Source organism: Fusarium poae, chromosome 2, assembly GCF_019609905.1.
Source record: "Fusarium poae strain DAOMC 252244 chromosome 2, whole genome shotgun sequence".
Lineage (NCBI taxonomy): Eukaryota > Fungi > Ascomycota > Sordariomycetes > Hypocreales > Nectriaceae > Fusarium > Fusarium poae.
Window position 1 is genome coordinate 3,401,043 of NC_058400.1, and position 12,333 is coordinate 3,413,375.

The following is a 12,333-nucleotide window of genomic DNA, read 5'->3' on the forward strand; positions in this document are numbered from 1 at the left end:
GTGTAGCTCGACCATTTGCACGTTGGCCAGCTGTGCTAGAGACATTGTATCCTTTCCTGTCTAGTGTCAGCATCAGTCCAGATCCCAAACTTTTCGTCAACCTACGCAAAGTCTATTCTGCCCACCTACGTTACGTTACGTTGCACGCGACTTGGATCGTCGCAAAGTTACGGTTTCAACCTTTTCCTAACTGACTGACCGTTGTATTCAATATCTCGAATTACCTACTAAGGTTGCGGCCACCATCGCCGACAGTCCTTTTGAGACTTGTCGACTTTTCTACCTTCTTTCAACCAACAGTAACAATCACAACTGCCCATCATGAAGATCCGAACCAAGCATTCGCCTTTGATCCTTTTTCTTCTTCCCGCCTTGGCGAATGCGCTGTCCGCCCACGACGTTGCCGACATACCTGGCCCTGCTGCGATTACAGAACAGACCGATGGCCTTCCTGAAGTTGGCGTAAAGCGTCATGATATCCCCACGAAAGATGCCCCTGTTGATGGCAGGGATGGAAAGCCTCACCATGGACCATTCATTGAGACAGATGATCACAAGAAGCCCGCTGAAGTTGTACCTGATATCGGATCTGGTACTGCAGTTGATACTGGTACTGGTATTGCACCTGAAGCTGGAGCCGGCGCTGCAACCAAGGTCGATGCCAGCACTGAAACCCTTCCCGAGCTGAAAGGTCGGCCAGATGACCCTACTGTAGTCGATGGCGCAAAGATCCCTGAAACCAACGACGGCGTCATGTTCGACAAGGACCGAGTTCACGCTCAAGAAGGCACAACTGGCACCGAAGGTGGTGTGACCGAGCGATACAAAGCGCGAAAGTTGGAGGAGGACCTCGCAGGCGAGGAAACATTCAGGAAGCCTTCATCGCCCAAGGAGGCTCCTCCTTTACCGCACAGTGAAGAAGAGAAGATCCGTGCTTCTGAAGGAGACAAGGGCGAGAAGGTCGAGGGCCAGACCAGCGGCGAAAAGGCAGATGACGTGATTCCCAAGCCTGCGAAGCCCATCATCAGCAATGATGACGAACACGATTATACTGCAGGATTAGGGGTAAGCAAGAGCTATATCCAAATGCAACACCATGACTGACAATTACGTAGAAGCCAGCTGATCTTCCTGACCGACCCTCCGGACAAAACAAACCTGTGCAAGATGCTACAAAAGCCCCACCAGTCGACTTGACCCGAGGAACGACACACGATGGACATCACGATGAAGAGAGCATCATTCAACCATTCCACTCCTTCGTTCTCTCCTTCACTATGATTCTGGTCTCCGAAGTTGGTGACAAGACCTTCTTGGTTGCTGCCCTCATGGCCATGAAGCACGATCGCATGGTTGTCTTTACTGCTGCCTTTGGCGCTCTCCTTGTCATGACCGTTCTTTCGGCTGTTTTGGGACATGCCGTTCCCGCCCTGATTCCCAAGCGTGTGACGAGCTTCCTCGCTGCTGGTCTTTTCTTTGTCTTCGGTGCGAAGCTCCTGCGAGAGGGTATGCAGATGGACCCCAACGAGGGTGTCTCTGCTGAAATGCACGAGGTTGAACAAGAGCTTGCCGAGAAGGAGAAGGAAATGGGCCGTAAGAGGGGTGATTCTGTCTCCGCTTACACTCTTGAGATGGGCATAAATGGCAATGGTAATGGCAATGGCCGAAGATCTCGACCTAGCAACCGTCTCATGTCGCCTCCTCGATCGCCATCCCAGTCCCCTGTTAGGGATACCCGCTCTGGCTCTGGTGCCGTTTCTAGCGTTGTTCAAGGTGCTACCAACCTCTGCTCCCTCCTGCTCAGCCCTGCTTGGGTGCAGACCTTTATCATGACCTTCCTCGGTGAATGGGGTGACCGAAGTCAGATTGCCACTATTGCTATGGCCGCTGGTCAAGACTACTGGTGGGTGACTCTGGGTGCTACTTGTGGCCATGCTATCTGCACTGGTGTTGCTGTTATTGGTGGCCGTGCTATCGCTGGCCGAGTCAGTCTGAAAGTTGGTAAGTTGACGATCTCTAGCCCCATTCCCAGATCAAAGTAACTAACATATACCCCAGTCACTGTCGGTGGTGCTACCGCTTTTCTTGTTTTTGGCGTCATTTACCTCCTCGAGTCTCTTTACAGCTAGAGGTGAAACGTTTAAGAATGCCAGAGTTTCTTTTCTCTTTAACAGACCATGGTTATCATGCCTATCGTCGTCGGAGACTATTGCCTTTTTGACGTCTAACTTGTTGTAATTTTTAACGGCCGCTCTTAAAGACAAAACAAAAAAGGGATCGACATCCCCGGCGTTCTTAACCGGGAGTAGATCATTTGTACATTACTTGGGCTGAGACAATCTCAGCCTCGCTCAGTTCAGTGCGCATGGACACTGACCTCCTTTGCCAAGACCTGGCTGGGGGATCATCAAAGGAACGAATGTCAAGGATGGAGATGCAAGGGAATGAAGCGAAGGGTTGTTCATCAATTTTTATATGACAGTAAGAGGAGTCATAACCAGCGGGGAATGGAAAAGGGATGTCCCTGCTCAATGTTTATATAATATGATATGTGGTAAATACGGGCTGCCAAGGGGCATGCTCATGACGAAGTATCAATATACGATAAGTGTCTCAAGACACAGCCGGCCAAAATCAATACCAAGTCGTTTCCTTTCACCAAGATCATGGAACATACAGCGCATGCGTGAAATCACATCCAAGTCATAGTTTGATGCAGCAAATTGTTATGGCTTCCAACCACTCATTAACATTTGCCCAAGGTATATCCATCAGCTCCTCCACTCTACGAACGAACAGACATAAATGCTGTTCACAATTCCCTTCGATATTCCCATGGCTACCATCAAACAAAACTCAGACAACCGCGTCCCGGACGGGTAACAAACTTTGACAAAGTCTCCCTTGGGAGATGTAGCATGATTTTCTAGACAGAAATCGTCTGTCCCCCCTTTTCCCCCATAGCAAAGGTAAAAATAACATAGCAAGAAATGGATGAAAAGCAAAGCAAAACTTGACATCCTCAATTATCATCAAGAGTAGCACATCCCAAATCTCCAACGATGGGCATAAGTGGTATCTGACAAACATGTATCACTTATCCGCTCTAACAAGTAGTTACTCAATCAAACAAGTTTTGGTGACATTTGACATTGAACTGGTGGTTTCGAATTTATATGCTGGAAAAAATGCGCTTCTTTCAAACGTTTCTGTCGTCATTCGTATAATCCCTCTCCATCAATTCATGGAGTTCCTGGTATCGCATCTGGCGCTTAATCCTCATCTTCTTCGTTGATTGGGGCAGGTGTTCGTCGCTCCGTACGCCTCTTAGGTCGTCTGTGGCGAGAGCTGCTGATGTTGCTGGCGGAGTCGTCAGGCATAATATCGATATCGTCTAAAGCCCAGTCATCATCACTGCCTGGTTCACGATCATCCTCTCCAGCCCAAGCTGGTCGTTCGTAGCCCGAAGACTGTGAGTTGCCTGAGTTGGGGCCAGAAAGCACATCAATACGACGGCGATTCTGCAGGTTCTGCATTAAACCGGCTCCTCGCTGACGTAGTGCGTTTCGGACAACCTCGGCCTTCTTGTGTAGTTTTTCGAATGCGTCCTCCAAAGTTTCCATTCCCTTGTAAATCTCCCTTTCAATCTCTGCGATAGCCGCCATCTCCATCTCCTCGTCGTTGGAAACAGCTTGTCGGCTTCCAGGCATCCCGGTTGTGTTGACGCTAACAAAAGAGGCTGGCGTTGTGCCTCGAGAGTAGACCGAGAAAGGAGTCGTGTTTCTTGAACTGAACGAAGAGGAAGCTCGAGGTCCCGGGCTCATTGTTCGTGTGTTGTAGTAGGAACTGGCTGGTGTAGGTCCCCGAGATTCAGAATGTGGTGTAGGTGGCTCATCATCTGCTCCCGACCAAAGGAAGCCATCAAACCGTCCAGAGACGAGAATCTCCCACTCAGAATTGTTTATGTTGGAAAGTGCGACCAAAAGATCGTGAGTATGCGGGTTCTTGACCAAGTATGTTGCCGATTCAGCATCCCGAGGAACTTGTTGCAATCGGTATAGTCGCTGCAGTGCAAGGCCAGTCTTGATGAGAAAATCCGTTCGAGGTCGGTGCCCTGGAGTAGGGGCGCGAACAGACGACTTTAGTTCCTTTGACCCGGTCATGATGGCGTTGAAGTAAGGCCGGTCCTCTGGGTCGAGGTTTGTCAGAATGGCAAAAGATAGGGTCTCGTCGTCAACATCCTGAGGGGGTGGTACTGGAGTTTCTCCAGTGTTAGACAACCATCGGTCGACAGCAGTCCGGACCTTCTTTGACTGGCGAAGATAATGCTCCCTAAATTCTTCCGCAATGTCCGGATCCAGTTGGACCGGTGATGCAGGTCGAGGAGGCACATCACCAGAAATCTCAGCAGCTTTGGTACCGACCTCGGCCAGATCAAAAGGGGGCCACTGCGGGAGTTCAATGCGGCCGCTCACCCACTCCAACACATCGCCCCAGTTGAGGCCATCGTGGATCTCGTGAGGGTTATCACACATGACACACGTGCAGCCATAAGGAGGGAGGTCGCGGGAGAAGACATTTTCGAGGCGGTCCAGCAGTCTACGAGCAACAGAACGGTGCCCAGTGGCGACAGCAATTGAGCCTTGTTTACTAAGTACAGTGTTGTACTGATCCAGCAGGTTGTGGAATGGAGCAAAGAGAGTGTCTGTACCAACAAGGGGAGGGTTTGAAGGGCGTGTGCCGTTTTGGCGGGGCAGCACAGAAAGAAAGTTCTTGGGAGCTGTATAAGCAAGACCGCCGTTTTGAAGGAGATAGTCGACCCGAGGCATGTCATGGACATCAAGCGCCGGTGGTGGGGGCGGGGGCGGAGGGGCAATGCCAAAGGCAGACGCAGGCGTCGCAGTTTTGGAATGCAGGTTCGAATCGACATCTTCAACGTCGATAACAGAAGGGGTTTCACGCTTGGTGTCAGGATATCCGTGAGGGAAAGGAGCTTGAGTGGGTGTTCTGGGAGACGAATCTTGGGCACTTGAAGGAGAGGATGGTCCATCTGCATCATACTTTCTGTGACTTCGAGTAGACGAAGTTCGATGGACTGAGCGATGGGAAGAACTGGATGCCCGCGAATCAGAGCGTCGGATCTTTTCAGCAGAGCGATGCGAAGACTTCACATAAGTAGCTTGACTCGAGGACCCTGATCGGCGACTAACACGGGACCGCTCGTCGTTTCGTGATACTGATCGAGTGTGAGATAGTCTCGACTTTGACTTTTTCAGACCAACCTCAGACGCCGAGGGCTCCTCTGTTGGGGTCTGAATGGTTGGAATGTCGTCTCTGGACAAATCGGCATTTAATGTCTCTTCGTCGTATGTTTCCTCATTTGTGAGTTCCTCGTCGACTGGCTCATTCGGTGCTTCATCGTTTACAGCAGTCTTGTCCGCGTCCAGATCGGTTGGAGGGGGACTAGGTGGCGCATTCGGATTGGCATTGCCGGAATCCCTGCGGGCTTTGAGTTCCTCGGCGGTAGGAGGCTCCGGCGGTTCACGAGTAGGAGGTTTAAGTGATAGGGAATCGCGACTAACGATGGCCTCTTTGCTGTGTGCCTTACTGAATGAAGGGTAAGGCATGTTGATACGGTCAGATAATATAGAAGTAGCAGCCGTCGACGTTCTTATGTCTGAGCTGGCTAAATCGCTGGTCGAAGCAGTACGGTGATGACGGCGATGATGCTCATCACTGTCTCTGTCCTTGCGGTGACGGTGACGGCGACTGGATGTATGAGAAAGGTTGTCGCTGGCTTCGCTGCCGAGCTTGCTCTTAGAGAGTCGAGATGTGCGATGTCGGCGACGTTCAGGGTCCTTATCCCTTTCTCGATCGTGGTCTCGGTCGCGATCTCTGCGCTCCTTTCGTTCGGATTTTGAGCGGCGGACCTTTTCCTTATCTTGCGGTCTCTCGTCGGCAGGGGCCTCGACGTCTTGGTCCTTGGAGGACATGGTTGACCATGGAGCTATGGTGAAAGTATCGTGTGATGGTTGCTTAGCGGTTGTGTGGTTATGGTCGATAATTCCAAACGGGTTCAAGAAGGCGGTCAAGAATAGTGGGCGCAACGGGGAGTCGATAGTATAAACTCCTGGCGTAACAAAAAATAGAATCAGGATGATGCAAAGTGAAATTCAGCCTGTTGAGCGAGAGAAATAGCACTACGTTGGGGCAGTCTTGGGATACAGCAAAGCAAAAGCGAATTCGTGGAGAGGGGATGGTTGTACTGTAGAAAGTGAGGTGAGTTGCATGGAAGCTAAGCGCAGCCAGTGCGTGCCAGGTGGTCCCTTCCCTGCAGGCGAAAGTCTCAGGTCAAATTCTGGGTAGAATCAGGCACTAAGGCAGGAGAGAAGCTCTTTTCCTCCTTCCAGTTCCTCACCGTTAGAAGCACGGTCGACAATATGTTAAAGCAATTAGGCAATTCCCTCACTGTTTTAGGGTCGCATCTTGCCCCAACCTGCGATTTAACAGTCGTCTAAAAGGGGATCGGAAAGCTTGGACTTTTTTGCATGGAGTCAGGGAGTTCAACGGTGATCAACTGAAACTGTAAAATCCTAAGATGATGTCAACCTAAAAAGCATCTAAGAAACAACGACCAGAGGCAAACCACCACAATCATTCAAGAAACTGTCGCCAACACGGCCACCACGCACACGCAATCTTCACCAACACAGCCCCAACTGTACAAGATCTCGTTTATGTCTGACTTCCCGTCCCTCAAACTTGCTTGTGGAGCCCGACAATGTTCAACAAGGCCAGTGCTGGGCACGGGCACAGGCACACACCCCAGTCTCAAGCCTGCATACCACAAAACTTGTGTCGAGTCTAACAAGGAGGAAAAAATATAAGCAGTGAGCATGTCTAGTTTGTTGCGAGCTGATTAGATTAATTAGTCGCCCACAATCTAGACTAGGATTCATCAGATGCCTGTAACCACAGGGGACTTGACGGGAGGCTGGGCGTCATCGGGTGACGACCAGCCACCTTGAACATGTTAACCGCTTGACTCCCTGTAGAAGCGTTTGGAAGCCAGGGTTCAAGCATGAGAATGTTCGACAAAGCATTGTAATTCCCAAAAGGTAAAAACCAACTTGTGCTAACGATAACATGACTCAACCATTTCACTTCAAGACTGCCACGCATCTATTCTCCATCCTCAACGACCTGACCCATACACATTCTTTTTCTCACTTCATGCCCAGCGGTGCTGCCCAATCCTTCTGCCGTTAAGATCCAAAAATTGATTAAGCGCGCATATTGTCACGAGCTTTCTCCAATATCCATTCACAGCCCAACACAACTGACAGCCATTCCATTGTTGGATGTGATAGGTTGATTAGTTTGAAAGTCCACGTATCACTTGCATTGCATATTCTCGCTTCCAAAAGTGGTTTGATCATGCTCTTCATTCATAATATCGGTACTAATCCGACACGGCTTCGTCGTCTAAGTATACCAATAACGCAATGTAACACAGCACATTTGCGCATCTTTTCCATATCCATCTCATTCAAATTAACGCCAATTCCGTTTATCCTTGCGCTTTTATTTGCAAAAGTTTTGTAGAGCAACAAACCTCCTACTCAAATCAGTAGGCAGGCGTAGCTAGCGGGTATCTCCCTCGGCTGATTCCCGAGATAAATCGTCAAAAATCATCGCTTACAGGCGGTCGAGAAGACCGTTGCTCTCGAGGAGCAGAACGATTTGGTGCACAATGGAGCGGACGTTCTGCTTCTCGAGGTCGACAACGAGGTCGGGCTTGGCAGGAGCCTCATAGGGGTCGTCGACACCAGTAAAGTTCTTGATCTCACCCTTGCGAGCGGAAGCGTAGACACCCTTGCGGTCAGTCTTCTCACAGTACTCAAGGGGAGTAGCGACGTGGACGAGGAAGAAGGGGCCGGACTTCTCGACGAGGTCACGGGCAGCCTTGCGAGCATCCTCGAAGGGGGCGATGGGGGCGGCGATGACAGCGGCACCGGCCTTGGTCAGCTCAGAGGCGACGAAAGCGATGCGCTGGATGTTGAGGTCGCGGTCCTTGCGGGTGAAGCCAAGCTCAGGAGAGAGCTCGTGTCGCACATTCTCACCGAGCAACATGGAGACGGGACGACCGCCACCCTGGTTGAGAGTGGCCTGGAGAGCACGGGCAATCTGGTCCTTTCCGCTGTTCTGGTAACCTGTCATGAAGACAGTGAAACCCTTCTCGGCAGGGAGGGGGTTTTCCTCACGAAGAACCTTGACAACCTCGGGATAAGAGAACCACTCAGGGATGTCCTTACCGGTTCGGAGACGGTGTCGGAGCTCAGTACCAGAGATGTTGAGGGTGCGGGTGCCCTCAGGGATCTCGTTGACGGGGAGGTACTCATCAGAGTCGGGTAGGTAGATCATGGCCTGGAATTCGACCATCTTGATGCCGAGCTCCTCCTGGTGCTCCTGGACGAGGACCTGAGCATCATAAGGACCGTAGTGATCCTTGCCCTGCTTGTTCTTACCGGGACCGGCGTGGTCACGGCCAACGATGAAGTGAGTAGCACCGTGGTTCTTGCGAATGATGGCGTGCCAGAGAGCCTCACGAGGACCACCCATTCGCATGGCGAGGGGCAGAAGCGCGAGGGCGGCCATACCGTTGGGGTAACGGGGTAGGAGAGCCTTGTAGACACGGACACGGGTGAAGTGATCGATGTCACCGGGCTTGGTGAGACCAACGACGGGCTGGATAAGGACGTTGGCCTGCTGGGAGCGGGCAGCGCGGACCGTCAACTCACGGTGAGCACGGTGCATGGGGTTTCGGGTCTGGAAAGCGACGACCTTTTGCCAGCCGAGCTTGTTGAAGTGAGCGCGGAGCTCAGAGGGAGTGACTTGTGAATGTTAGCTTCATGATAAGCTTGAGACAGTTGCCATTGCTTACATCGAAGGTCGAGGAAGTCGTAGTGCTCCAGGCGGTTAATGGCCTCAAGCTTACCACCAACGTAGAACTCCTTGGCGGTGTCGAAGAGGTACTTGACACCAGGGTGAGTGTCATCATCGCTGCCAAAGACCTTCTTGGCTTCGTTGACCCTGTAAAGCATCTGTATTAGCTACCAATGGCTTGGTAAGAGTCAAGGCTATGGGGACTGCATACTTGTCAGGTCGGTAGATGTCCTCGACAGTCAGGATAGCGAGGTTTCGGTCGTCACGGAAGTCGCGGAGGGTAACGCGAGCACCAGCCTTGAGGCCGAGCTGGTCGATATCAGCTTGGTTGACATCGAGGTTGATGGGCATGGAGAAGAGAGCTCCATCAGCAAGACGGTTGTTCTCAACAACGCTGGAGGACTTTGTTAGCTCATGAAACTGTCGGATGAGATTTCGCATCAACTTACCCATTGTAGTCCTTCTCAGTCAAGAAACCTGTAAAATTGGTGGTCAATTCCTATTTTCACTCATGATGCTAAAAAATAATGTTCCCGTCGCAAACTAGTCGCCGGCGATCGGAGATGCGGGGGCGGGGCACCGCAATTCGTCCGTCAACGCTCCGCGCTATCCAGCGAGAAAAACAAAAGCGAAAAAAAAAAAGATTATTATGACAAAAAGGGGCAGCGCATACCTTCGAGGGGAGAGAAACCACCGTTAAGGATCAGCTCAAGATCGCAAAGGTGTCGCTCGCTGAGTGTAAGAGCAGGGAGTTGCTGGGCCTCGGCCTCAAGCTCGGATTGACGAGGAAGGTCACGAGCGAAGAGGTCCTTCAGGACACCACCATGAGGAGTGTTGGCCATTGTATTGTGAGGGTTTCTGGCGTTCTTTGAGAGGGCAGAGAGGAATTGAAACGTTGGAAACCGGAGTCGATTCGAATCTCGGTGTTGTATTAATGCAATCGTTATGGTCAACGACAGCACAAGTGTTGCTCAATGAAGACGACGAAACAGGAACAGACGACAAGAACGAGAAGAATGGGAGAAAGAACAGCGGAGAAGGAATCGCTTTGATTTTAAATCGTCTTTCAGCGGGAATACAGAAAAGTACCTCGATCCTCATGCTCATCCACCTCATCTTCATACATCCACCCTGTCATGATTAGTCCCCTCTCCCCCATCCCTAGTCCAAACAACAATTACTGGGGTTGACTGGATAGGAGGGGTGTAACGATACATGTGCAGCGAGCAAGAGAACGAGTAAGAAAGGGAAAAAATTGCGTGTCCTTTGGCAAAACGGACGAAATCGGCCAATGTATCCAATTGCCTCCATGGCATCGACCAAGTTCGCGGCCCTCACCGTCAGAAAGAGGAAAAAATGAATGGGGTTTGCGCTTTTAGCTCTCAATGACGTGCTCGGGACTTGAGGCTTATACATGCCGCCGAGGAACCTAGAGACCAATCAGATATAGTATTATTGGGCATGGCGCCGCTAGGGACAGTAGGTCGTCGGAGCGTCGCTCTCGGTCGGCCATGGGCATGGGCAACCTATTTAGGAATCATGATGAAAGGTCCAGGTTGAGGCGACGGTCTCCGAGGAGAGTCTCTACAACTTTCAATCATAGCAGACACGATGGTTTAGATAAAAGTCCTATGATCGCGATTACGTTGTTTGCACAACTCCAGAGCTTACCAACTACAGGTATACTTACCATGTAACTACAAACTGCCCGCAATTATGAGGTGAGATGCACAACATGGATCATCATTTTCCTTTTCGAATTTCCCATGGCCAGCAATCAGTTCCCGGTACCTTGAAAATCCGACCCAGGGAGGTAGCAGTGAAATCTTCAACTGCTGCAGCTGCAGTAGGGGCCCTCTTTAACCCCCCATCTCTCGTAAGTCTGCACCTCCGTATCCATCTTGATCACCACGGTGCTGTAAGAATGCGAACAAGAGATCCTGCGGTCCTGTTCCATGTTCTATGGCATAACCATTCATTCTGCATCCACACATAACCCATGTTCTATGCATTATACCCACCAACCTTTTCCTGAGAGTGAGACCTGGCTAAGGCTTTTTTTGGCCCTGTCAGATTGCTGTGCCTGGAGGAAAGCCAGCATCTTTATCTTACCCCGTCATGATATCTGCAGTGTTATCTCCAGCACTTTGACAAGGTTTCTATCGTGAGTATCTCTTCAGAACCACCGTTTCTCGAGCCCGGTCTTATTCCTCTGCAGCTTTATATCTTGAAACTATTAATTGCTGGGGCCCGCACTGGATCCTGACGTTCCCCGAGTCAACCGGGCGATCGCCCGGCCGACAACCGCCAAGGTGCTCTCTTTCCCCCCTCAGTCATGATGGATGAAAGATCTTTCTTAGTAATCACGCAATTCTCGTTGATGCAACACGGTTTTTTTCTGCTCTTTCAATCGGTTAAATGATCGACAAAGCCACGAAGACATGCGTCGAAGGATTCTCATGTTTGCGTACTCTGTACTCCCCGTCCATTCTTTTAGAGCAACTTGTTTCCCCGAATTGTCAGAGTAGGTACATTAGTACCTATTTAGACAGATAAGAATTTGGTCAGATGCTGACCATCTGCATCGACGTACTCGTTATTGGCAACTCCCCTGGTGATCAGGCTACTGCCGTGTAATTTTGCTGCCAATATTTAAAAACTGAAATAATCCCTCGAATTCGTTTAAGATTCGTTTAGCATCCTGCAACAGTCCGTATAGACTGCATTGGTTGCGAATGTAGCAAAAGTCAGCTACGATGGCTTTATTGCAGACTGGCACGGTACGGTTATGTTTTCAATTACACGATCATGATCCATCACCACCAGTTTAGCAAACCCCAAGGACGCCCGATATGTTTATTCTTTTTTTTTTTTTTTTAATATAGGTATCTCTCGAAGTCTAATATAAAATTAATAGATATAGCTTTATTATAAAAAATAGAGCTCTTAAAGTAACCTTAATCTTATATAAATATAAAAGCACTATTATATAACCTATTTATCCTTCCTTTAATATAAAGACTTAAAATATAAAAAATTAAGCATTTACTTATTAATTAATTTACCTAGCTTATCTTACTTTAATCTCTATTATTAACTAACCCTAGCTATAATAATAAAATAATAAATAAATAATTACTTATTAAATATAAGAGTATATAAAGGACTTATTATAATTACTATAAGTATAAGTCTACCTTCTTAAATAGTATTATTTATATAGCTATTAATATAGCTAAAGAAAAAGACTATAATAATATTTATATAAAAATAAAAACTATAATAAATATTAATAAGTCTAATACTGCCTAGCTAATTAAAGTAGTTTTCTTTAATTACTGCTTAATTAGGCTAATTAAATAAGCTAAAAAGGCTAAGGTAAATAGG

General features: G+C 49.2%; 3 protein-coding genes across 3 annotated transcripts; 1 reads left to right on the top strand and 2 right to left on the bottom strand.

Moving 5' to 3' along the window:
- Positions 1-321: 321 nt before the first annotated feature.
- Positions 322-2,129, top strand: FPOAC1_005026 (uncharacterized protein; the record flags this gene model as incomplete). Its single annotated transcript, XM_044849557.1, has 3 exons — positions 322-1,065; positions 1,116-2,001; positions 2,059-2,129. The coding sequence occupies 3 exons, from the start codon at positions 322-324 to the stop codon at positions 2,127-2,129; spliced, it is 1,701 nt and encodes a 566-aa protein (XP_044708267.1).
- Positions 2,130-3,272: 1,143 nt separating this feature from the next.
- FPOAC1_005027 (uncharacterized protein) lies at positions 3,273-5,993 on the bottom strand (the record flags this gene model as incomplete). Its single annotated transcript, XM_044849558.1, has 1 exon — positions 3,273-5,993. One exon carries the CDS (start codon positions 5,991-5,993, stop codon positions 3,273-3,275), a length of 2,721 nt encoding a protein of 906 aa, XP_044708268.1.
- A 1,705-nt stretch (positions 5,994-7,698) lies between these two features.
- MET3 (Sulfate adenylyltransferase) lies at positions 7,699-9,788 on the bottom strand (the record flags this gene model as incomplete). The annotated part of the gene is made up of 5 exons (XM_044849559.1): positions 7,699-8,894; positions 8,945-9,093; positions 9,158-9,340; positions 9,396-9,423; positions 9,620-9,788. The coding sequence occupies 5 exons, from the start codon at positions 9,786-9,788 to the stop codon at positions 7,699-7,701; spliced, it is 1,725 nt and encodes a 574-aa protein (XP_044708269.1).
- Between the last annotated feature and the right edge of the window lie 2,545 nt (positions 9,789-12,333).